Source organism: Pundamilia nyererei, unplaced genomic scaffold, assembly GCF_000239375.1.
Source record: "Pundamilia nyererei isolate P.nyererei 1_Seehausen unplaced genomic scaffold, PunNye1.0 scaffold00018, whole genome shotgun sequence".
Lineage (NCBI taxonomy): Eukaryota > Metazoa > Chordata > Actinopteri > Cichliformes > Cichlidae > Pundamilia > Pundamilia nyererei.
In genome coordinates, this window is record NW_005187419.1 from 1,608,498 (window position 1) to 1,631,780 (window position 23,283).

General features: G+C 38.6%; 5 protein-coding genes across 6 annotated transcripts in view; 2 read left to right on the top strand and 3 right to left on the bottom strand.

The window, feature by feature from the left end:
- fmnl1a (formin-like 1a) overlaps positions 1–3,040 on the bottom strand; it is a 13,038-nt gene extending 9,998 nt beyond the window's left edge. Inside the window, exon 1 of the mRNA XM_013909037.1 lies at positions 2,418–3,040. Coding sequence (XP_013764491.1) covers positions 2,418–2,603 — 186 coding nt within the window. The 5' untranslated portion in view covers positions 2,604–3,040. The remainder of the gene's footprint in view (positions 1–2,417) is intronic.
- A 1,164-nt stretch (positions 3,041–4,204) lies between these two features.
- mlx (MAX dimerization protein MLX) lies at positions 4,205–10,799 on the top strand. Its single transcript, XM_005726050.1, has 8 exons — positions 4,205–4,313; positions 5,231–5,270; positions 5,413–5,502; positions 7,125–7,231; positions 7,311–7,413; positions 7,878–7,977; positions 8,309–8,510; positions 8,604–10,799. Exons 1-8 carry the CDS (start codon positions 4,239–4,241, stop codon positions 8,658–8,660), a joined length of 774 nt encoding a protein of 257 aa, XP_005726107.1. The 5' UTR covers positions 4,205–4,238; the 3' UTR covers positions 8,661–10,799.
- Positions 10,800–10,820: 21 nt separating this feature from the next.
- On the bottom strand, positions 10,821–13,726 carry psmc3ip (PSMC3 interacting protein). Its single transcript, XM_005726051.1, has 8 exons — positions 13,371–13,726; positions 12,907–13,007; positions 12,721–12,810; positions 12,536–12,647; positions 12,188–12,333; positions 11,339–11,392; positions 11,122–11,181; positions 10,821–11,031 (listed from the first exon to the last, which is right to left on the bottom strand). Exons 1-8 carry the CDS (start codon positions 13,387–13,389, stop codon positions 10,975–10,977), a joined length of 639 nt encoding a protein of 212 aa, XP_005726108.1. The 5' UTR covers positions 13,390–13,726; the 3' UTR covers positions 10,821–10,974.
- A 1,338-nt stretch (positions 13,727–15,064) lies between these two features.
- retreg3 (reticulophagy regulator family member 3) lies at positions 15,065–22,942 on the bottom strand. Of its 2 annotated transcripts, none has more exons than XM_005726055.1 (10): positions 22,879–22,942; positions 22,327–22,603; positions 20,782–20,888; positions 20,381–20,411; positions 20,137–20,263; positions 19,218–19,302; positions 18,606–18,743; positions 18,201–18,280; positions 17,412–17,544; positions 15,065–17,324 (listed from the first exon to the last, which is right to left on the bottom strand). In XM_005726055.1, the coding sequence occupies exons 2-10, from the start codon at positions 22,572–22,574 to the stop codon at positions 16,777–16,779; spliced, it is 1,497 nt and encodes a 498-aa protein (XP_005726112.1). In that variant the 5' UTR covers positions 22,575–22,603; positions 22,879–22,942; the 3' UTR covers positions 15,065–16,776. The 2 variants fall into 2 exon arrangements, with proteins under 2 accessions (XP_005726112.1, XP_005726111.1); XM_005726054.2 differs by having other exon boundaries at positions 22,828–22,909.
- tubg1 (tubulin, gamma 1) overlaps positions 22,909–23,283 on the top strand; it is an 8,574-nt gene continuing 8,199 nt past the window's right edge. The window contains exon 1 of the mRNA XM_005726053.2: positions 22,909–22,957. The gene's annotated coding sequence lies outside the window, so the exon portion shown is untranslated. The remainder of the gene's footprint in view (positions 22,958–23,283) is intronic.

A 23,283-nucleotide genomic window follows, 5' to 3' on the forward strand; every position in this document is an offset into this window, starting at 1 on the left:
GGGGGGGTCATAACATAATAACATAATTAAGAATTATGCCCCTGCATCAAGGAAAAAGGCTTCACTCACAAAATGAACTTACTTGCTTTGATCACTAATTCCCTGTAATTATTTATGTCTCGCTTAAAGATATTTTTTCACAGTCGTCTCTCACATTATTGCAGCTGGTTCTGCACTGGTACTATTTTTCATGTAGCTGATCAAAAGCTTGAATCAATGTGATCATTTACAGCAAGTTTCAATAATTTCAGTTGATGTTGGGTGTGGCTTTTGAATCTAGTTTTGTGTACATTCGAGCAGTGGTTTGACATCTTCTGTGCACTTTTTTTTTTCTTTGAAAAGGGAGGAGTGAAAACGGAAATGATCTGATGCATTGGTGCTCGAGGAGATGAGGCTCCTTCCTTGGCTGATGTAAGGGAGAGGTCTTGCTGTGGTTTTGTGGTGCTTAAAAAAATGGTAATGTGAGTGCCTCGCATTATGAAGTTTATAGCTTCTGATTTAGTTGCTCAAAAATAAAAAATACTCACATTTTTCAGTAATGCAAAAAAAAAAAGAAAGAAGAAGGTTCGCTTCTCGTTTCCTTGCTGGTGAGGTCAACCATATAATCTCTAGTCTGAGGTTTGACAAGTGACAAGTATTTTACTGAAGAAGGAAGACACTCGAGAGGGTGTTGTCATTTTCCGGAGAGCACATTTTGTGTAGATATTGATGAACTGTTAACCCTGGCTCTAAACGGTATTATCTTGCATGAAATTATAATGATGTTTCCATTCAAGGTTTGTCACATGAAGCAGACATGGTGTGAATTTTGACTTGTTTTTAGAATAATCGTGGTATGCTGTTCCAATCAATGTCATTTTTGAGAAAAGACGAATAGTTTTAGTTGGAATAGTTGCATGGATTTATATTTGCTGTGTAAAGTGTTTGTTTTTTACTATATAAAAAATAACTCTCTAATTGCTCCCCACCTTCTATAAAAACACAAAATCATTATTTTTATATACACTAAATTTGTATGTATGCTAAATATTTGCTTGAAAGGTTAAAACCCATTTACAACTGCACTGAATAACACTGATCCTGCGTTTGTAATTTAATGTTTTGCTGGGAAAGCCTATGTTAAAGTACCATCCTAAACTTTGTGGCATAATATTATTGATAATAGCAGGCAGGTGCTTTCCTCTGTGGTATAAGCTCATGGAAGCCACACCCTACAACTCATGGGTCTCAAAGGATTTGATACCAACATCCAGATGTTCAGCGGCAGGACAACCTCAGGGGTTGACAGGTCAAAGAATCTTCAGTGGCTTTAAGTAGATGTGCCCACTTCCAGACTAGTGGTTTTAATGAGTGTGATTAAAATGTATATCTAGACACTTAATGTTGTAAATCATCTAGCACATACACCACAATGCCAGACATTATAGAAAATTAAAAATGAGAACATTGTAGGACAAACTGAACTATTTAGATGTAAAAATCTGGAGAACTTGAGCCTTGAAAAAGTAAAACTCTTAACTCATATATGTTACTGGCTAAGATATGTCAGATTAACATGACTGTTTACAATATAGTGTCTTTGTTTCACTTTTGTAGATCTGTATTTTTTTTCTTAGCATTACTGAAGAAAAAAACAAATCAAAAATCTTATAGCTAACTCTATTTTTTCATTTAAAAAAAAGGTAAAGAATAAGCCAGGATTAAGATAGTCTAAGCATCATGGTTTGATATTTTGCGCAACATATAATCTAAAAGATCGTAATACTTGAAGTTTTATCTTTACTAACTTGTTGTGAGACTGTTGAAAGAATGGTGAAACAGTTCCTTTCCGGTCCTGTGGCCTCCGTCATGTAAATGCATTGCTCAACTTCCCATTTCAGCCTGCTGTTGTGCATGCATTTATCAAGCAGTTTCTGGCTTGAATTTTTCTAATCAAACCATGAAGAATTTGGCAACTTGTTGACAGGATTGTCATTGTTTTTATCACTAAAGTAAAATTTTAAGTAACTGATGGTATTTGTGCAAATTTGCACAAAATGACAGACCATTAGACTCTGACTGAGGGTCTAACGGTCTTTCTAACGTTCAGCTCTTTCTTCTCACTTGACAAATAGCTTTATATATATTATAGATATACCTAGAGAGTATAAGAAATGAAGTAAAGTACATATTGGAGTCTATATTAGAGCAAAGTAAATTTCCAAAGAGTGAAAGACCAGTCACTTTCAAACTTGGGTTATTACTTTAACAATGTAACAATGTAAAATGAAAGCTGATTTGATACGTGTTTTTTGTGATCCTCTTAATCACTTACTTACTTGCGCAATCGCCCTTACATATACAAACCAAAACTTTGTGCAAAATCTGCCTGATTTCATATCCAGTAAGGGTGTATGGCGTGTCATGCTCTCACTCACCAGAACCGTGTTGAAGCGCTCCTCCAGCTCCTTCTCTGGTGGCATGGGAAGTTTGGGTTGAGGAGGCTGCTTTTTTTGCAAGGTTGGTGCAGAGTCATTCATTGCTGAAGCTGCACTGACTGAGTTTCTGGCCTCTCGACCTTCGGCCGGTTCATGCTCCAATCCCCCACCAGCCGCATTCCCCATCACTAATCTCCACAAGTAATCCAGGGGGACTGATTTACGCAAACTGTTTCCTCCAGGAAATCACCGTATCCACAAGCAAAGTGACAAAAGATGGTCACTTTGAATTACAATAGCAAAAAGGCCTAATCAAACCAAGTCTAGGGCCTCTAGGGCAGTCTACATTAATTCTCAGCTTTACAAAATCCGCCTCACACCCGAGGACAGGGTGGGCAATGAAAAAAGAAAGTTTATCCTCATGGCCCCCTTCTCCTTAAGTTGTCTTCAAGTTCCTTTTGAAAATGAGGTGATAAGTCCTGTTAAGGCCTGTTAGAAAGAAAAGTCCACCTATGCCTCGTGCACTGTTGTCTACATTAGTTGACCGAGAACTCCCTTAAATAGTTTAGTACCGAAGCCTGCGCGTGAGAGGAAGGCGGGCGAGGAGTGTGACACAGTCAGAAACCACAGAAGCACAAAAGCAGAAGAGTAACTTCCTGTGCACGACAGCTATAGAACCTGGGGCGGAGGACATGGTGGAAGATAAACACGTAACCATGCAGTAGGTGGGTGATGATAAAGAAAAGATACTACAGGAATGAAGGAGAGCAGACTCTGTCCAGATTTGATGTAAGATTAACAGATGTCGATTTAGATGTAAATCAACTACACAATTAAAGGAAACTTTGCAACATTTCACAAAGAAACCACCTTTTTGTACTAGATTTAGTCATTTTACTGATGTCAGCTTGACATGAGTCAAGGGTTACATTTGTTTTGGTATTTTCCCTTCATGTGGTGGTTTAATCCAGACAGGTAACGGTGGTTTCAGCATGACAAGAATTGTCAAACAACACCCCTCTGTGGGTGAAGATGACTACTGCATCTAGTAAGATCTATCCAGTGGGAATTACTTAAATTACTGAGCCTTTCGTTGGCTCATTCTTTTCCTCAATAGAAATCACAAAAACGTCTTAAATTACTAAGTTTATCACAGATGCATTTCTTCGAGAAAGTGAAAATTATTAGCTCTGATGCAACAGGATATTCATTTTCAAAGCTTTCTGAGACTCACGGGAAGGCAACCGTGTTATCAGCTGAGTGAAAAGAAAAGATCAAAAGAGAAGATTGGAGAGGTGTTTAGACATCTGGGAAATGCTGGGGAAAAATCATCAAAAGGATAAAGCTAATCATTTACTTACAGGTGTAACGGTGGAGCACAGGTATTGAAGTAAAGTGAGTTTAAATACTTAGTAAGTACACAAGATACCTGAAGAAGAGGACTGACGCAAGTTTCAGGGGTGATTTGTGACAGGAAGATAGCTGCAAAAATGAGATAGGAAATGTTATCGCTAAAAAAAGAGATAAGCAGACCTGGAGGTGGCAGAGTTGAAGATGCTAAGATTTTCACTGGCCATGATGAACAAGATTAGAGAGCAGTTGAAAGAAAGCAGATTTATTTAAGTGTTTAAGAGACAAAGAACTGATAAAAAATATTATTTTAGTTTTCCTCTCTTACTATATACTCCTTCTGTTTGTTTGGTTTTTCTTTTCAATACAGTCTTTCTGTGACATAAAACCTACATTTTATGCGGTCAGTCACTGCAGTATTACTTTCAAACCATGGGGTGGCGTTTTCAAGAACAGTTACAATTCACTACCATGGTGCACAGAAGAAGAAATTCGTCGCATTCCAAAATGACGGACCCGACAACATCTCCAGAGGACCAGTGGAAAGTGAGTAACTGCTATCAGAAACCTGTTTTTTGGTTTCAAATGACTCATGTGTTAGGCGTATGGCAGCACTGGCAAATGGCAAAAGCTGTGCTGTCTTAAAGTTGAAGCTTTAGTAAAGTGCAGGGAGTACACGGTTTGTTAGCTCCGTGGCTAACTAACGTTAGCATCCGAGGTTTTGATAACCTTAGAAAGCTGTATTGGTTAGCTAACCAATTGCCTACTTATGTAAACAAATCAGCCATTGTTCCCCCTATGGTGTATACAACATGTCTTCACCTACACACGCAAAGTTAAATAAAAGAAAAAAGGTCTGAGTAGCTGCTTGTTTCTTGCAAATCTACAGTGCAGCATCAGTGTTTGTGAAGCTCACATTACCTTGTCTGATAGGCTACTATATACTGTATATAATTAATTACCAGACCACAGAAATTGAAATTGTCTTCGTTCCACCGACTCCTTAATATGGAGTCTGTGGAAATAAAATAAATAATTAAAAATAATTAACATGTGTTCAGGGCCCCCATTTTAAAAAAATATGTCTCTAAAATAAATTGGGTATAGCAATTTTACAGTACGTAAGTAAACATGTAGTAGGATCTATTGTTTAAACTTAACGTATATTCATTTTCCCCCCTCCTGAGCTTTTGAGACTTTGGAAACCACAAATTAGACAGCTGTGCCCTACATCAAACAATAGTTCTGTGATGAAGGCTCTTATTTTCTACAGCTTTTTACCCACCTGTTTTCCTGAATTGGACAAATCAGGGCAATGCTCAGTGGGGGCTTAACTGGCTGGCTATTGCTCTTTTGTCAAACAAATGTAGGGCAGCACAGCGTTTTCCCTTGTCATTAGCTGCACAGCCTCTTATTTTTTTTTGCCTTTTTCTGTCTTCTGCTCTCTCGTGATGGCTCGGCAGACATCCGATGGTGCTTTCAGCGATGGTGGCTTTGACAACAGTGAGTATTCAGTCAGTTCTTGTGTTGTACTTCATCACCAGTGTAATCTGATCTCTCACATGATACTGATTATAGATGTACATCAAAATATGTTTTGATTTTGTTGTGAGTTATGTTTGATCACTGCTGTCTTGTTGTCTAGGTTATATCTCTGAAGCAATCAGAAAGGGTACTGTAGTGTCCCGGGCCAACAGTATCGGCTCAACAAGTGCCTCTTCAGTGCCAAATACAGGTACTGGGTTTGAATGTTGTATATTTATGTGATAGTTTGATACTAGTAATGTAATTGTAGTGTAGGTTAATTGTTTACTTGTTTAGTTGTTGTAGCCTGAGCCAGTCAGATATTTATTTAAAAAAAAGTTTCATTTTTGTTTATTTAGTGTAAAAGCGAAATACAATGAGACTTAGGCTACGTTCACACTGCAGGTCTTAATGCTCAATTCCGATTTTTTGATCAAATCCGATTTTTTTTGTCTGCTCGTTCACACTACAAATAAAATGCGACAGCAAACGCTCTCTAGTGTGAACGCTCAAAGCGGCCCGCATGCGCAAAAGAAGAACGCGCGCTCTGTTTAGACCCAGAGCAAACTATATTGTTTGACTGATGGCCCTTAATATAAAGACTTCGGACTTCATGTTTCCCAATTTTTGCTTTAAGTTATTAGGTTATTTACATAATAATGTAAATAACCTAATAATGATCCTTATTGCTGATTTAGAGGAGCGGTGCTTCAAAGGATAGCTGCAGATTTCTGTCAGAATCTGCAGGTTATGCAGTACAAATAAAATGTTCACGTTTCTCCAACGTTGTCTTCCCAGCAGTCTCACCGGATGGCCAGGAAGTGTTCGCGATGTCTTCTCGGGCGCTTCTCTGGCGCTGATAATTGGCGTCTGTCTTGTGTCAGTGACGTAAAAGACGGATTTAATGCGACTTGACCGTTCACACAGCAGTCGCTTTCTGAAACATCGGATATGTATCGGATTCAGTACCACATATGAAAGTGACCCAGATCGGATTTGAAAATATCGGATTTGTGCCGTTCACACTGTCACACCATGATCGGATATGGGTCGCATAGGGTCAAAAAAATCGGATTTGATGCGCTTTCGCCTGCAGTGTGAACGTAGCCATAGAGACAGCTTTGCTTATATTTCTCCATGATTTGTACAAAAGGAAAAATCTCTCTTGCTTGTGATTAATAAAAAATATATATTAAGCTTAGCTCTAAAGCTTTTATTTTTATTTATTCCAGAAGTTAGAAAATGTATATGTTACATTAACAAAACAGTAAACATGGCCCTGAAATATGTCTTAAAAAACAAAAACACAGTTTGAATAAATATAAATAAAGATCTAAAAAAAAAAATTGTATTGCTATTCCAGCAGTTAATTTTCATATTTATTTTACTCTATTTTGCTGTACAATGTTTTGTGACTGCTTTATACATACAATTTTCTTACTTCCCAAACACAGGGATTGCTGTGTGAGGTAGAAAATATTTCCTATATCATTCCATGTTTAATTATGGAAACATGTGTTTCGTATTTTACAATATTTTCTTAAATTCTTTGAGGGTTTTATGAGATGTTAAATAATAATTTACTTTGTAAATTAAGTGCATCACAGTAATTCATACTGATGAAAAACAATGAGGTTGCCTATATGTGTGAAATGAGTGCCAACACAGGAATGACTCCAGGGTTAATAATCTTGTACAGTTATGAATTGATTTGATCAACTTTTTAAAAATAGCTACCTCAGCATTTTGTAAGTTGGCTAACAAAAACACTGCTAATGTCATGGTTCAGATTTTTATTTTTTCATTAATGAGTATTAATCTATTCCCACATAGATGATGAAGACAGCGACTACAGGCATGAAACATATAAGGACTCGTATAAAGATCGTCGGAGACAAGCACACACACAAGCTGAGCAGAAGCGTAGAGATGCTATTAAAGTAAGGACACACATCTTGAAAGTTGGAGATTTGCTTTAACTTTTTTCAGTAGTTACTAGTTGCTCTCTTTTAACATTAGAAAGGATATGATGACCTCCAGTCAATCGTTCCAACCTGCCAGCAGCAGTCTGAATTTGCGGTGGGAGCACAGAAGATCAGCAAGGCTACTATTCTGCAAAAAAGTAAGATGTGGTCAAACATAACCTTTGTTAACATTTGAACAAACTTGGACTGCCTCTGCTGAGTAACCTTGACTTCAGATTTAGTTTGAGATAATCTATATATTAATTAATACATCTGACATCTTGATAAGAAAAGAGCAATTTTCTATCCTAGTTTATGCTTATGAGCTATGGAAAACAATAGTACTGAACTTGTTTTGTATGGTGCTAGCTTTCATTTAGTTACATCTCACTTGGCCACATTTAACAATAAAAAGAGACGATAGACTAAGTTCAAGGAAGAACAGATACTTCCTGTCTTGCAGGGGCTCCTTTACCCAACAAAAGGGGAAGTAACAGTACCAACACCCTAAGTATAAAGGTTAACTTTCAACAGTGTACCTAAAACTTGTGTATAAGGCAAAAATCCCCAACTGACGATTTCTTGGTTGTTGTTGTGTTGTTTTTTTGGTTTTTTTTTTTAGCAATTGACTACATCCATTTCCTTCACAAAGAAAAGAAGAAGCAAGAGGAGGAAGTTTCTGTCCTAAGAAAAGAAGTGATGGCGCTTAAGATTATGAAAACGTGAGTGGTTTAAAATTCATAAACCAAACTGCTTTTTCCACATTGTGTACTTCACAGGTCTTCTTTTTTTTGGCAATCTGAGACTTCCCTAAATCCTCTCAACATACCTGCACTGTGTGCAAGTCGCATCTTTTCTCCATCCAGACCGATGGAAAGACAGATTGTAAAAAGAATGCTGGTCTGGGGGCAAAGAAAGAAAACTATGGAGTAGGGAATGCATTGATGTGTGCTTTTATCCATGTTCTCAAAAGAATGACTCAAATTCGTTGTTTATGAAATTATATTACCCCCCCCCCCCCTTTTTTTTATTTTTATTTAAATGTTTTAATAGGAACTATGAGCACATAGTGAAGGCTCACCAGAACAACCCACAGCAGGGAGAGGATCAGGTGTCGGACCAGGTCAAGTTCAACATCTTTCAGAGCATCATGGACTCCCTGTTTCAATCTTTCAGCAACTCTGTTTCAGTGAGCAGCTTCCAAGAACTTTCGGCCTGTGTTTTCAGTTGGATTGAGGAACACTGCAAGCCACAGGTAAGGAGTATGTTTAAAAAACCCATGAGAACTTTATTATTTTGTGTATGTTGAGGTATTTATAGTTTGTTTTCTGCTTATGTTCTTTCCTAGACACTGCGGGAGTTTGTTGTTGGAGTGCTGCGGCAGCTCAACGGTCAGCTTTACTGACTGCACCTGGCCTCTAGTTAACTCCCAAAAATGGACTATTTGAGCTTACTCTGGCCTCTAAGAGTAAAAAAAATGTTGATCAGCCTCAAGCTATGCCACAGTATTTACTCACTTTGACTCATCAGTGACTCCCTGGCTGCAATTTGATTACCTCATCACACGTGGCAGAGGTGAAAGGTGGCATTGGAATGAGCAGATATAAGTTTAATGCAAATCACTTTAAGCTTTGAAATGTACATACATGTTTAACTGAGTGTATTTCAGGATCTTCTGATTGTTATTTGATTTGGGAACCCAGCAGTACAGAAGTCACTGAAAGTGCAGTTTTCAATGTGTCAGGCAGGCAAAATATTGTGTTGAACTAATGGTAATCACCATCTGCAGTAGCCATAGTTGCCCACACTGAGATAAAAAACATGAGGGGAGATTAGATCTTAATAGCGAGAACTCTTCTTACAGATTGAGTGAACTGATGGTAAAGTTTATGGTGCATTTTAAAATAATCAACAGAGAGAAAAGAGGGGAAGGGAACTCATGAGCCAACACGTTCCCCTCTGTCACATCAAGCATGACTTTGTAGCTTAATGCTGAACCAAAGGAGCTGTTTCAGTTTCAGTGGACGAACACTGAGCCACTCCTCAGCTGTAGCAGATAATGGAAACTACTGCAGAGTAACAATCATTGCTAAGCGTGTTATCAGGAAAATGCTATGAGGTCTCAACAATTTATCACTGAGATTTGGCTTGTAATCCGACACATTTTGAGATGTACATAAATGGAGCTGTGACAAGCTGATAAAGTGCTGAAATGTCAAATTATTGTATGTATAAATTTAAATGTCTTTACAGTGTGCCATTTAAAATTTTATAGTTGTCGTATTTCAATTCAATTTGGCTTCAATGGCAGGAAATGTAATGAGTATTCTCTCTCATAATTGAGCTACATCACACTATGAAGCAATGTGTGGTGATCTTTCTGCAACTTTCAGATTTTCCTTTAATCAAAAAGCTTAAAATTTCAGCTTCAGTTGGTCCAAATCCAGCAGAATGAATATTGTTTACTTTTGTTATCAGTGGTTCTCAGTGGCTAAGATGCAGTTCATGCCATGTTGTGTATCAGCCAGAACCTGCTTTTTTTTTTTCTCACCAAAAACTGTCCCTTTGAACTGCAGCAGCCAAGTTCATGCTGTGTGTTGAGATTTACAGCTGCTGTGTGCTGAATTGAGTGAATTTCAAGTAGGTGACAGCTCATTTTAATGAAGGTTTTTTTGTTGTTTCTATAAACATCCTTTCCTGTGTTAGCTGTATTCATGGAAATGTTTTTGTTTTTGTAACTGGCTTAAGTTGTTTCAAGTGTATTAATAATTCTGTTATACAAGCCATGTACACTCAGTGGCCACTTTTAGTTACCCCCCCCCTGTAAAATCCAGTCTGAAATCTGAGCCTTAAATTCTGCTTTATAACATTTTTTTCTTTCTTTAAATGTACACCAGCAGATGGGTGTCATCTATGCATTAATGTAGTTGTGGTGTTGAATGTTGACGTTTTTAATTAACAATCCAAGGAGGTTGAATATTTAAAATAGGTTTTAAATCTGTACCTCTGAGAGAACACTATGTATTTGATTGTATTTAATTTCATAGGTTTGCCTAATAAAGTGGCTACTGAGGGGTTTTTTTGTCATCCAAATTATGTGGAAATGGAGCATCTGTGTATAACAATAACAGGAAAAATCATAAAGCTAGGCAGTGGTTCCCAACTGTGCAGCTAATGCAACTTATTTTATTTATGCTTCACAAGAATTAAACTAAAACAATTGTGGCGCTTCAGCATCAGAATTTATGGTCTTGACCATTTAATAAGCAGAAAACAGTGCAACTGTAATTCAAAAACATAGATATATACATTATACATTTTAATTTATGCTTTCAGAAAATAAAAGCAAGATGGAGTTGAACAAGAACAGATTTTAAACATTTAAATAAAGCCTTGACATTTTCACTGGAAAGCTCAGGATTGGTTAAATCTGTTTAAAAGGGAAAATTTAAACCAGCGTTGCCTTTGAGGTGAAGAGCATGACTGTGTTGTCAATTGATGTGAAAGTCTTAAGAGTTTCACAAGCAACAAAGCAGTTTTTTAAAAAAAAAAAACTTCAAGTAAGAAACTTTTTTTCAATTAAAGCATTTATTAAAGTTGAACTATCTATTCAAAAAAAAAGGGCCATAAATAAAGTATTCTCTGGGCTTCAGATTGCTTTCCTGTGTAATCCATTTGCTTAGATTAGTGGCAAGGTGACTGTAAAAGAACTTTCTTGTTCAAGTATTTGGAGGAACTACTTTACAGTCCTCATCAGTCTCCACTCCAACTTCTTCCTGTGAGGAAGCAGAATATTGCAGGTAATAGCAAGAACTATTTTATTCTTAAAAAAAGATTTTTTTTTTTTTTTAGTGTCTTAAACTCACCAGGAACTCCTTTTTGCTCTTTGGATAACCCTCGAGGATTGCATTTGTCATGTCTGAAGCCTAACACAAACAAGGTGCCAAACACTTTAATAACATATCCATATGCAGTTTCACTCACACTGATGAAAGGGATTGTACGGCATTTTTTTAAATACATGGCATGCAATACGAAACATGAGCTACGAATACAAAAAGGAACTTAAGTGAAAAAGATTACCAGTCTCTTCCTCTTTTTCCACTCTTTAATGTACAGATCTCGTTCTTTATAAACCTGCAAATTAAAAAAAAAAAAAAAATATATATAAGCAGCTGGATAGCGTAGTGGTAAGGTTACACACCTTTGGAGCAGGAGTGGCAAGTTCGATACCCAACATCCACGTTGCAGGTCCAACGTTCGGAAGAAGGGACTGCTCTCACAGTTAGAGATTGATGAGGTACAAAAAAAATGCTATGGCAAGGGGGAGCCAGTACAACAGGTTGGGGGGGGGGAGATATCATTATCACCCCCACCAGAGATTGGGTACCAAGCCCCAAGTGTGCCAGAAGAAGGATTGTTGAGTGCAAGAGATCATGGCAAGCTGGATCCTCCGTTACCAAGACTACGTGAAGTACCCCGAGAGGCTTTACTAGATGATGTGAATGCAGCACTATGCCGCCACCATTACCGAGACTAACAAGCTGATCTACAGTGAAATGAGATGTTAAACAGCCACATGGGAGCAGTACCCTACTCTGTAGGAAAAAAAACCCAGCCCCATCCAAGGTCAATAACAGTATATGCACAGTTGACTCATGAATCATTAAGATTTTTATGACACTGTGGAAGACAGAGGACAACTGAAGGCTGTAGACCATGGTACTCAAACAGGGAGAAGGGACAGCGAGATGGGGATTCATTGGCAAATGGGTGCGATGACATAGCCTAGTTCCATAATTAAAATTTTACTGAAACGTGTGAATATGACAAATATGGAAAAAAAAAAAAAAGTCGGTAAGGGGGAAATACTTTTTCACAGCATTTATAAATAAGAGAGGCCATGGGACAGATCCCTGGTGGATTTCTCACCTTGTCCTTCTCCTCTGGCGTGATGTGATTTGAGGCCGACTTTATCTTCTCCAGTCGGGCTCTGTACCCAGAACACTCTGCTTTTAGCTCCTGGATCTCTGACACCATTTCCTCTGTTGTAAGGGAGCTGTTTAGCTCCTTCAGTTCTGTCATCACAGATTTCACACAATTTTACAGAACATCCCCTTTCAAACATATGCAGTAGAACAAAAACAACACGTGTAGAGAAAAGAGAAGTGGGGACAAGCCTCATCGTAAACTGTTTACTGTATCAAACAGCCACATCTTGTGGCTTAACAGTGCGCAAAATCTGAGAAGATAGTGTCAGTGATTAGCAGAAAATGTCACCTGCATCCAGCTGCCTGCAGCTCTGGGTAAGGGATTGCACCTCTTCACTGAGCTCTGAGATCTGATGGTCCATTGCCTTCAGGTCTGCATCGTTCACATCTTTGAACTGAGCCTGTGGGACAGATTGAGTTATTCCGGTTACTTATAAATGATATGTGCATAATATTCCAGACAAACAGACTAACCTGGTCAGCAAAATAAATCTTTTGCTTGCCATATATTTTCTCCTTTATCTTGCCTTCCAGGGCCAGCAGCTCCATGGCTTTGACCACTGCCTGTTGGGAGAAATGTGTAAAAAACACTTAGTTGTAGGCTATGAAAAACAGGTTAATTTTAGGCATCTAATTGTCTCATTGAAGTGTTAAACTCGCCGTTTTGCCCAGACCATGTTGCTTTTGTAAATTAGAGAAGACATCCTGAGCGCTATAGGGCCGGTTCTTCTCATTTAGGTAGGCAAGGATGACGCCCGCCCCTGTGAATGACAGCAGGACAAGTTTAACGTTTATCTAAACTTACCATAACGTTACACTTAACTTATACTAGAAGTAGATTTTCATGATTATGTTCATATCTAATAGTGTAATATCGCTGGCCACAATCATCATCCTAATCTATTTTAATATAAATATGATTCCCCTCCTTAAAACAAGTATATCGTTTGGAAAAGTGGAAGAAGAAGAAAAACACGGAGCTCGTCTCAGCTAACGCTAGCTTGTAGCCGTTTGGCTAAACGTTTCCTTTTATCTGTGACTTTTAACAATCGTCGTTCGCTCAGTGCAAGCGACTGACAAGCCATCTAACTTGTTATAGCCTAGAATATAAACTTTTTACCTACCGTTATCTTTTTTACTCATTTCCAACTACTCCACTTTAGCTTTCCAGATCCGAGTTTCGCGCAAAACGTACGTCACGGAAAAGATCGTTCATGCTAAAGATGCAACACACCAGCACAAAATCCGTCTTCTGCCTTCGCGTTTGAGCGCCCCTCTGTTAATTCTGCCCCAAAAGTTATTAAGTATGACAGGTTGAAAGTATCTCAATGGTTCTTTTACTTAAATTATTTTATGTTTAGTAGAACTTTATCTCCTTCTTCATTCCATGTCGTTAGCGATATCCCGAAAAAAAGTAGAGTGACACCTCTTTTTATTTGGCTGTTCTCAGAAGCAGTCAATTCAGTCCAAAACCTAACCTGTTCCCGGACGCAAATATTTATTCAGCTAATCACATGGTACCAACTCATACATGAAGACATGTGGACATGGTCGAGATGACCTGCTGACGTTCAAACAAAGCATCACAATGAGGGAAAAAAGGAGATTTGGATGACTTTGAACGTGGCATGGTTGTTGGTCTGAGAATCTTAGACACTGCTGACCTACTGGAATTTTCCCTCACAACCATATTTTGGGGTTTACTGAGAATGATCAGAAAAGAGTTGCTGCAATTCTCTGGGTGAAAATGTCTCAATGTCAGAGGAGAATGACCAGGGCGCAATAAACAAGATATACAGAAGAGCATCTCTAAATGTTGAACTTTGAAGAAAGATGGGCTACAGAAGAAAATCTTACTGGGTATCTCATCAAATTAAAAGGTTAGAAAAACGTTGCCTGGTCTGGTGGGTCTCAATTTGTGCTGTAACATTCAGATGGTAGGATCAGAATTTGATCTAAACATTAAAACAAATGTTGGTGCTGGTGGTGATATCATGTGTGGCATATTTTCTAGGCACAGTTTGGGCTGCTTAACCCTAGAACACTATCGCAATAAACAGTAACACAATCACTACTGCCAGGTGATATTTACCCATTATATAATAAGATCAACAAAAAGTATGTCATCAAAATATATCAAAATATCACAACATGACAAACTAGTGTGGTCTTCTTTTATTTTCAACTGTGCCATGTCTAACAAAATGAAAACAAACGTGTCACGGGGGGACCCTAAAATAATGCTAGAAAACAGAAAAATTAGGAATTCAAGAACAAAAAAATTCCTAAACAAAAAAATAATGACACTGAAAAGGTGGTCTTTGGTCCACCCTTTCCTGGGACATTTGAGACTTCCCTGGTAAAGGCACAGTCTCCTCGACGTGCTAAAAGCTGCAGCAGAGAGAAATCATGTAAATGTATTTGCGCAGATGAAAATCACCCAGCAAAAGTGTTCTAGGGTTAATGCTGAGCATTGTTTAAATGCCACAGCCAACCTGTGTATTGTTGGTGACCATGTCTATCACCTTATGACCACAATGGCAATGAGTCAACTGTACTTTAAATGGCCAACAGGACACCTTTGACATGTGACCAAATGTGACACAAAATGTTTTTATTATCCAAAGACTGCTTCAGAGAAATCAAATTCCCTTGCAGCTCTTTAAAGTCCACAGCTATGATGATCCATCTAAAACGGAATAAAACACAAATGTCAAATTAGGCCGTGACTGGTTTTCTAGTTGTTCCAGAGCTTTTCGGTATTAAATGAAGTACATCTGAATTGCCTTAAGAGCACCTTTGATAAACAGAGAGACAGTTAATTGCAAACATTTTATTTAATATGATTTGCACATCAAAACATATCAAAACCAGTTACACAGAAGGAAATGCACTACTATGCACATTACATTACAAACAGCCTACAAATCCCTCATGATGAGGACTTCTCATAGAACAGCCTACAGAAACATTCTTGTTAACTGATATGGTCAAACCAAGTCCAACTAATTTAGTAACATTTATTTTCTGCAATTTCCCATCAGTTTACATTGTTCTATTTAAATTCTGAATCCAGCAGATTTTTTTCCATACTGTGCTAAAATTGCAGCTACGATTTTCTTCTCAAAATAACACAATTGAAAACAGTGATGTTCTTTTCCTCTATTAAACAACCAACATTTTAACTTTTCATATGTGCATTTCAGTAAATCTCACTTGTGGCTCATGGAAATTTCAAGTGCCATTTCCACTCTAAAACACTATACAGACATGGTTTGTCCATGTATAGGAAATCAGGCCGACCAGCAAAAGCCACTATAAAATAACACTTAAAAAAGATATGAGGTTAACTTCCTATCCAAACTTGATGTAAACAAGGTCGCCTATTAAGATTGTAAAAGAGCCTTGAGAATATAATTTTCTCTCTTAAAAAAAAAAAAAAAAAAAAAAGGTCAGTTTGAAGGTCAACCAGATAGAATACAAGAGTGGTAAGACATAAAGAGACTATTTTAAATTTTTTCTTTAAAAAACAAAAACAAACAAAAAACTGAATCGCAAACAAACCCGAGGGCTCATTCCAGGTATTTAACATGCACACAAGGTAATTGAGCCATTTTAAAGGGCAGGAAAATGGAAAAATAAAATAAAATCAGAAATTACTCACACGCGAAAAAGAAGCATGTTCTGATGTGAGGAACAAATTCATTAACACAAATGTAAAAGAGCTACTTTGGGCCACATAAGACTATTGTGACAAAATAAACTTTGAATGCGTTCCTGTTAGTCAAGAGAAAAGGAAAATAGAAAATGTTGAACTTTATCCAGATATCATTCACCTTCATTGAAAAACATAATCACTGACTAAATATGCAACTGCTGTCAAGTGTTTAAATTGTCTAAATGATTCTCTAAATGAATTCGATGGTGCACCATCAAATTAATCCTCTTCCATCAGATCGTGTTAAAGACAGCCGAGTATCAACATGAACATGAGCTACTACTTATTGAAGGGCTGATACATCCAAATACTGCAATGCCTAAATAAGCTTTTATATAAAAGGCTGTTGCACAATATCAGTACTAAAACATGGCTCAGCTCAACCAAGAGGAATGTCACATTTGGTCCTGTGTTAATAGCCCTGTGTTTCTAGACCTCGATGTAGAAAAGATCTGATGGCCTCTGGCTTTCATTTGAAGTCAACAAGTACTTGTACCTTGCAACTGAGTGGTGTGTAAAGTTACAAGACTGCAAAAAGGCTCAATAATGCTGGTATATTTAATGTTTGAATGTGTTTTATTTATGTTATTGTGTTACCTATTGCTCAGCCTACAAAGTAAAAGTTTTCTGGATGATCACATTTTCAAACTACAGCAAAGAGAGTCTGAAAAGATAGAAAATATGAAATACTTCACAGTGATAAACTGATGCTAATCAGGAGCAAGGGTGCTGGAACCTAAAATCATCTCCCACACACATTCTCATACTTTATCAACACACATTCAAGCTGTGCACACACAGACACACACACCTTACTGTGGTTTACCAAGCAGGCTAGACAAAAAGTTAGACCCCTGGCTCTCTCCCCGTCTAGAACCTGCACCTTCACTGAAGGGATCCAGCTGGTTTAGTTCAGACTGATCCAGCATCTCAAAGTCTTCTCCATCCAAGTCCGTGTCTAGCTCAGAGCTGGACTGCTTGCGATAGCTTCGGTGGGCCCCGGCCCTGGGGGGACCTTCTCTGCGTTGGGCAGCAGGAGGCCGTGGTTGCAGTGCCCCGGCTATTGCTGCCTGGATCATGTTGCTGGCAATGACTCCAGCCAAGTCTCCAGTGATATTAGAGGCAGGTGGCAGGCTGCTAAGAGAAAGTTCAGCATCTAGATCCTCTTGGTCTGAGTCAAGATGAGATTCCACATCCAGCACTGAAGCCCGGTGACTAGCTAGCCCAGACAGACCCAGGCTAGGCAGTCCAATGCTCGTGTCATCATCATCATCCATCAGAGTGGCATCAGGGTTTATGGAGGGGAAGTCTGGGAGGTCCTGGGCAAAGGATTCTTCAGCATCACTATGCCTGTCAAAATCTGGCCGGAATACAGACAGGGAGAAGATCAGAAGCATGAACTAACCAGGAAATCGAGGTAAGAAGTCCGTCTTTTTTGCATACATACCCTCAGAGCCTTCAGTCAGTGGGGTCTGGCCACGTGACAGGTTAAATGTTCCATTGTCAGTATAAGAAACCTCAGCATCAGAATGCTCGGAGTCGGTCAGTGCAAGCTCCTTCGCAACAACAGCATCATCAAACTAAAAGACAAAATGAAATGGTTTAGGCTGTGCTGTGGTGCATTTTTTTAAGATGGCAGTCAAGCTGGTAACTCCGACTCTGACATAAACAGAGAAACATTCTTAGTTTGACTCTCTGCTTGTTTCTCATCCTTTTACCGTCTGCAGGCTTTGCCACAAACACACATTAACACAAAAATAAACAGGTACATTTTGTGACGTTCCTAACCACAACAGGAAATGGTGCTGACGTGCTGCTGTAGCTAACAGTGTGCTGAAAACGCAATAGGTGCAGTGAATGTTTCATCTTTCGTTTCATTTTATAACCTTGTAACCAATACTGTTGACTAACAACAACTCATGTTCACTAAAAGAAAGAAAAAAAAAACCTGGACAGACTTTAAATTTTAATTTATAGAATTGTAAAGACTAAGATTTTTTTCACAAATTCACATTACTCATTATGAACACTTTAAATATAAAAGTTTACTTCTGCTTTAGGAAGCATTTTGTGTATGTTGACATAATTACTAGATCACAATATGAACAAAAACAAAAACTATATTTGAAGACAAATTTCAGGAATGATGTCCCCGACTTTAAACAATAGAAAGGCAGGCATAGTGAGTAACGGTTTGATTAAAATATTAAGAGCTTTAGAAGTGCAACAGCCTTACTGTTGGGCAAAAAGCGGCCAACTCCTCCTCACTGTCACTGGCTTCACCCGAGGATGCACCATGTAGAGGTCTTCGTAGGACTGCAGAGTGGAGTGACCAAGACAACAAATAATTACTGAGTCCAGCTTATTTTAACTGTAGTAGTTAAATACACAGTGTGCAGGACAACCAGTTTTAGAAATGGTTTGTAAAATTAGAACTGATTAACAGATTAATCAACAAACAAAGAAAAAAAAAACACTTTACATCACTATCTCTACTCTGATATTTGCACTTTGGTCTCATTTACTGGAGTGGAAATTGTCTTAACAACAGTTTCATCTCAAACGAATACATTTACATAAAATCCAGTTAGCTGCCAATTCTAGTAAAAATATACACGATACAATTTGGTTTACAACTTACACTGATTGTCAATGGGCTTTAACATCATGTATCCACGAATGCTGAAGTCCAGCCGCTGCAGGACTGGCTCCAGCTTGATGCCAAGATGCTGGAAAAGCTTGTGATAGGCTGCCAGAGGAGTCAGGAGAGTAGCTAACACTAGAGGAGGGGCAGAGAGAATACTAGTTAAGATAGAGAAGAGGGACATTTCTATTAAAGTGCAGTATTTCACTACAGAAAGATAGCCTGTTGACTTTTTTTTGTGATAAAGAAAAACTGAGGGACAGGGAATAGAGGTTTAATATGTAGAGTACAAGCTGATGTTTGGATTGTTTCAGACGTCAGATGTCCTCCTTGCCCAGCTTTGCAGCCTACTGGTTGAAGGTTAGGAGATTAGCTTGGTCTCTGTCTGACCTCCTTAGCTTTCTGCCTGGCTCTTTCACTCCTGCCTGGTCTGCCTCATCCCCATTTTAATCACCTCACAGATCAGGCCCCGGTACTGAGCCCCCACAGATCTGGTTTCCCCACCCATGCACTTTTAATTAGACTAGTCAGGCAGAGTTTCCTTGCCAACATAGTTCTGTGAAGAGGCGTGGGTTTTTAATTAGAACTGGATAAACTGCTCGGACTCACAAGCAGAGTAGGAGAGCACTAATCCAGGAATGTAGCGTCCAATGATAGCCAAACAGCTGAACACTCCACAGGTCAGGATGCAAAACTGTCACAGAAGAGCCGGAAAAACAAAAACAAACAAAAAACAAGCAAACAAACAAAAAACACACACACACACAAACAGAAAATAGTCAACAACACCATATCGTGTTGCCCATGGTGCACCTATCCACAGCTACAGTCACACTAGGGAAAACAGGAGACCGTATCACGACCAAAAGTATTCCAACCCCGTGCAATGAACATGTGGAATCTCTTCGAAATGGTAACTTTAAAGATGGCGAGCAGGACAATGACAAATCACAGTCAGTTGCAGTCTTTAAAGTGACAATGATAAAACAGCAATAACTGTGATTTAACTGGACAAAACTAGCTGCTCAGTAACTGATATTATACAGGAATATAACAAGAAAACAAGCAGCTGACTAGAACGATCTATTGCAAAGATAATCGTCACATGTAAGTTGTGTCCATCGTTACAGACCGACTCCAACTGTTTGTGTTTACAAATTAGACAACAATTTTCTTCAAGCCTCTGCCAAACTGTCTGAGCGACTCCAATAAGTCCAACTTGGACTGTGACTGGGTGTTGCCTCCCAACAGGTCGCATTGTGATTAAAAAATGGTCTCCCAGAGGTTGATGGTTGAATGTTCAAAGGTTGCATGCTCAACCACAAGTTGCTCGCCCAATGTGAAAAAATTCTGCGCAATCATTGGTCAACCGCCTATTTTTCCTCTAGTGTGACCGAGTTAATAAACCAGTGAAGGAAAAAAAATTAGAAAAGGATAATAGGTAAATCAAACAGGGATAACTTAAAAATCATACAATAGGTGTTGTGATACAGAATGAAGTCATTGTGTTATTGTGTGTAGCTCTCACTGTGCCAGGATTTTGACGCTTGTACTGCACAATACTGGATTTCAGAACCACTCCACTGACCCAGGCCTCAGCAATATGGTGACACAATTCAGGCACACTGAGGGTGCCAGGATGCACCAGACCCCAGCTAGACAGGGACACAATCATTTAACTCCTTACTGCTTAATCAACTCCTTATCATTCAACTAATGCTGCAATATGAGAATAAAAAAAACATTTAAAAAAAACAACAGTGGCTACAAACCTCTCATTTTCTGATTCATCCAGCTTTCTGACTGTAAAGGGAGAAAACATTCATCACTTTAAGAAACATTAAATATCACTGTGTAACATTATGTATACATTATTTAGACATTTGCTTGGCTTTCATCTACAGTGTCTTCGGGATTTTAAAAACCACTGCCAAAGATGAACCGTTTCATGACTAATACAGATCACTTTCAAAGTCCAGAGTACAAGGCTGCTGACTGATGTCACATTTATTCTAGGAACAAAAGTACATTTGCTACAGCCACAGTACATTAGGGATTGAATTGGCTGCATTTTGCACAATCTATGACATTCCAGAAGCGGAAAAAAAGGAAAATGCAGAATATGATGCATTCTCTTAAATATACAAATATACATTGAGACAAAATTTAGCACCTCTAATCTCTGGCCAGATCTTATTTCTCCAGGTATCTAGACAGACGAGTACAACCATGCCAGATGCTGACAGGAATATCAGGCGCAGTGAGGTCAGAGCGAAGAACCTGGCAGGGGATAAACCACAGAAAACACATGAACACAGTTCATCTATTTCTTGCTTTCATAGGCATAAACAATCACAGAGCAAGAGGTGTTAATGAAACACCTCTTGGTGTTGCATTAAAAAGTTAATGCAAAATTAATTAAACCGCAAGACAGTCTGAGCAAATTCCATTTATTATTGTCAAAGTAAGAATAAGAAAGAAAGCCCACCCTCTGGTGTCTTACACAAATGTAATTTAAACAAGAAGGTTGGCAGTAAGTAGAGTATTTGACCATTTTTTTAACTCCACACACTACTGTAATATCAATTATATCAATAAACATTTAGATGATATTAATCCAACAGACTAACAGATGTTCATATTGTAAAAAATGTGGTCTAACTATACATAAGGTTTCAGGGTTTTTTCCATCTTTCTGTCTTGCACACAACCCTAACTAAATCCCAACTGCTGCTCCATTTTCAGATCACAAGACTCCAAAATGTAATGGGAACAACAATGCTGCAGGATTCTGCCAATCACCGGTTAGAGATTAACCTAACAAAGAATTTGCTGGCAGAACAAGGGGTGTCAGTATTTGGGTTAATGCTGTAATTAGAAGTGACAGTAACAAAAGCAATGTGAAAATGTTTATGGAAAGTTGGGTCACTGAAAAATGAGAACACAACAAGTGCTCAGCACTGAAAATGCAGCTCGTGGTTTCACGAGTTTGTCATCCGCCACCTGTATGTTGAAAATCAGGACAACCCTGTCCTACTGTGAGAGCGGCTGCCCTTGTTAATGTCTAACTTTCAGTCACTTTGGGGTTACGGCTGCATCACTCTGGGCTGAAAATGGCCTGCACCATTATGTGTGTGCAGAAGCAAAGATAAAGCAGATGCAGTGTAAACGTTCTGAAACGCTTGGTGGTCTAATCAAATTCAGGCTGAATGCCAGAACTCTGCAAAGATGCCCACCAGTCAGGCTTTCTTTCCATGTGTCAGGTCAATGATCCTTCCTGTACATCTAGCAATACCCAGGTCAACTAAGTAAGCCAAAATTTGGCCCAGTGAAACACTCAAACATACTTACATATTCATATAGTGAAACAACTTCCCCTCTTATCCCCATGACACTAACTGTAGATTTGACCTTTACAGGCTCACTGGTAAAATTGGTAGAGATAATCCACAGCATTACACAGATTTCAAGATTAAAAGCAACAGTTAGGAGCATTAAAGTTGAGTGAAAAGTCCCTGCAGAGTGTGCATAAAAATAGTACCGCCACTCAGCCAGCTGCTTTATCTTGAACTGACAGGCAAAATATTTGCATTGTGTATAAGAACCATCTGCTTCCAGTCACGCTGTTTTGCCTCTTGGTGTTGTCTGGATGTCGGCAACTGTAACACAGAGACACTGAGGAAACATAACTCACAAACTAACACAAGCTAAAACTTACCAGAACACAACGTTGATCACAATGTAGAGAAGGACACAATGAAAGGGTTTTTCCCAGACCAGGACAGACTGCAGGTAGGTCAGGACAGGCTCATAGGGCCCCAGCCTGGACTGGAGAGCAGCTTTGACAGCTCGTACTTGGCCATCTCTTTCGCTAGAGCATGAACGACTTCGAAGGCAGATATCAGCGCTCTGATTAGCAGAGCAATCCCCCACGTCTGCCCCTTGCATTGTTCCAGTGTGAGTCATCTCAGCGTCCTACTCCTGACAAAGTAAGCCTGTAAAATAAAGATTTAAGCTAAGTGGAACCATGTAAACAGCTTCATAAGGAGCGCCACAGTGCCGCTCCACTAACATTTATGCTAACGGATTTTTAAGCTAAAAGCAAATGACGCCAGCCAAACCACTTTATTATGGTCTAACAACACACATTTGACTATATTAAAATAAAATATTTTATCAAAGCAAATGGATAAACGTTTCAAAAGCAGCTAACACTTACTATTTTGTCATTTTTTTTGCAGAAATGCGGCGCTCGATTCGGAGAACTTACAATATGGCGTCACCTGTTTTTCTGAGCCGTCAGCGGCCCAATCACAATACACTTTGGCCCTGCGTCATGAGGCATTCAGGTGCAGTAGGAACATCTTTACTTATTTTGAAGCACTTCGTCGGCACAGTTGAAAATGAAAGCGCTATTGCGACTGTAATTTTCCACACCAAAAACCTAACCCATTTTCGATTAAGCTGTCCACAACCACCCACTTCTTCCCTCTTTATTCATCATGATTTTAAGCCTATTAAAAATATAATCTCGTACAATTCATTACTTACGACCTATTAATGAAAATGGCTTGTTATGAAAAGAACTTTACTTCCCTGTCTAAATTATCTAAATTTAACTGTATACCTGTTTATTTAGCTACTGTAATTTATCTCATAGACAGTGGGCTTACAG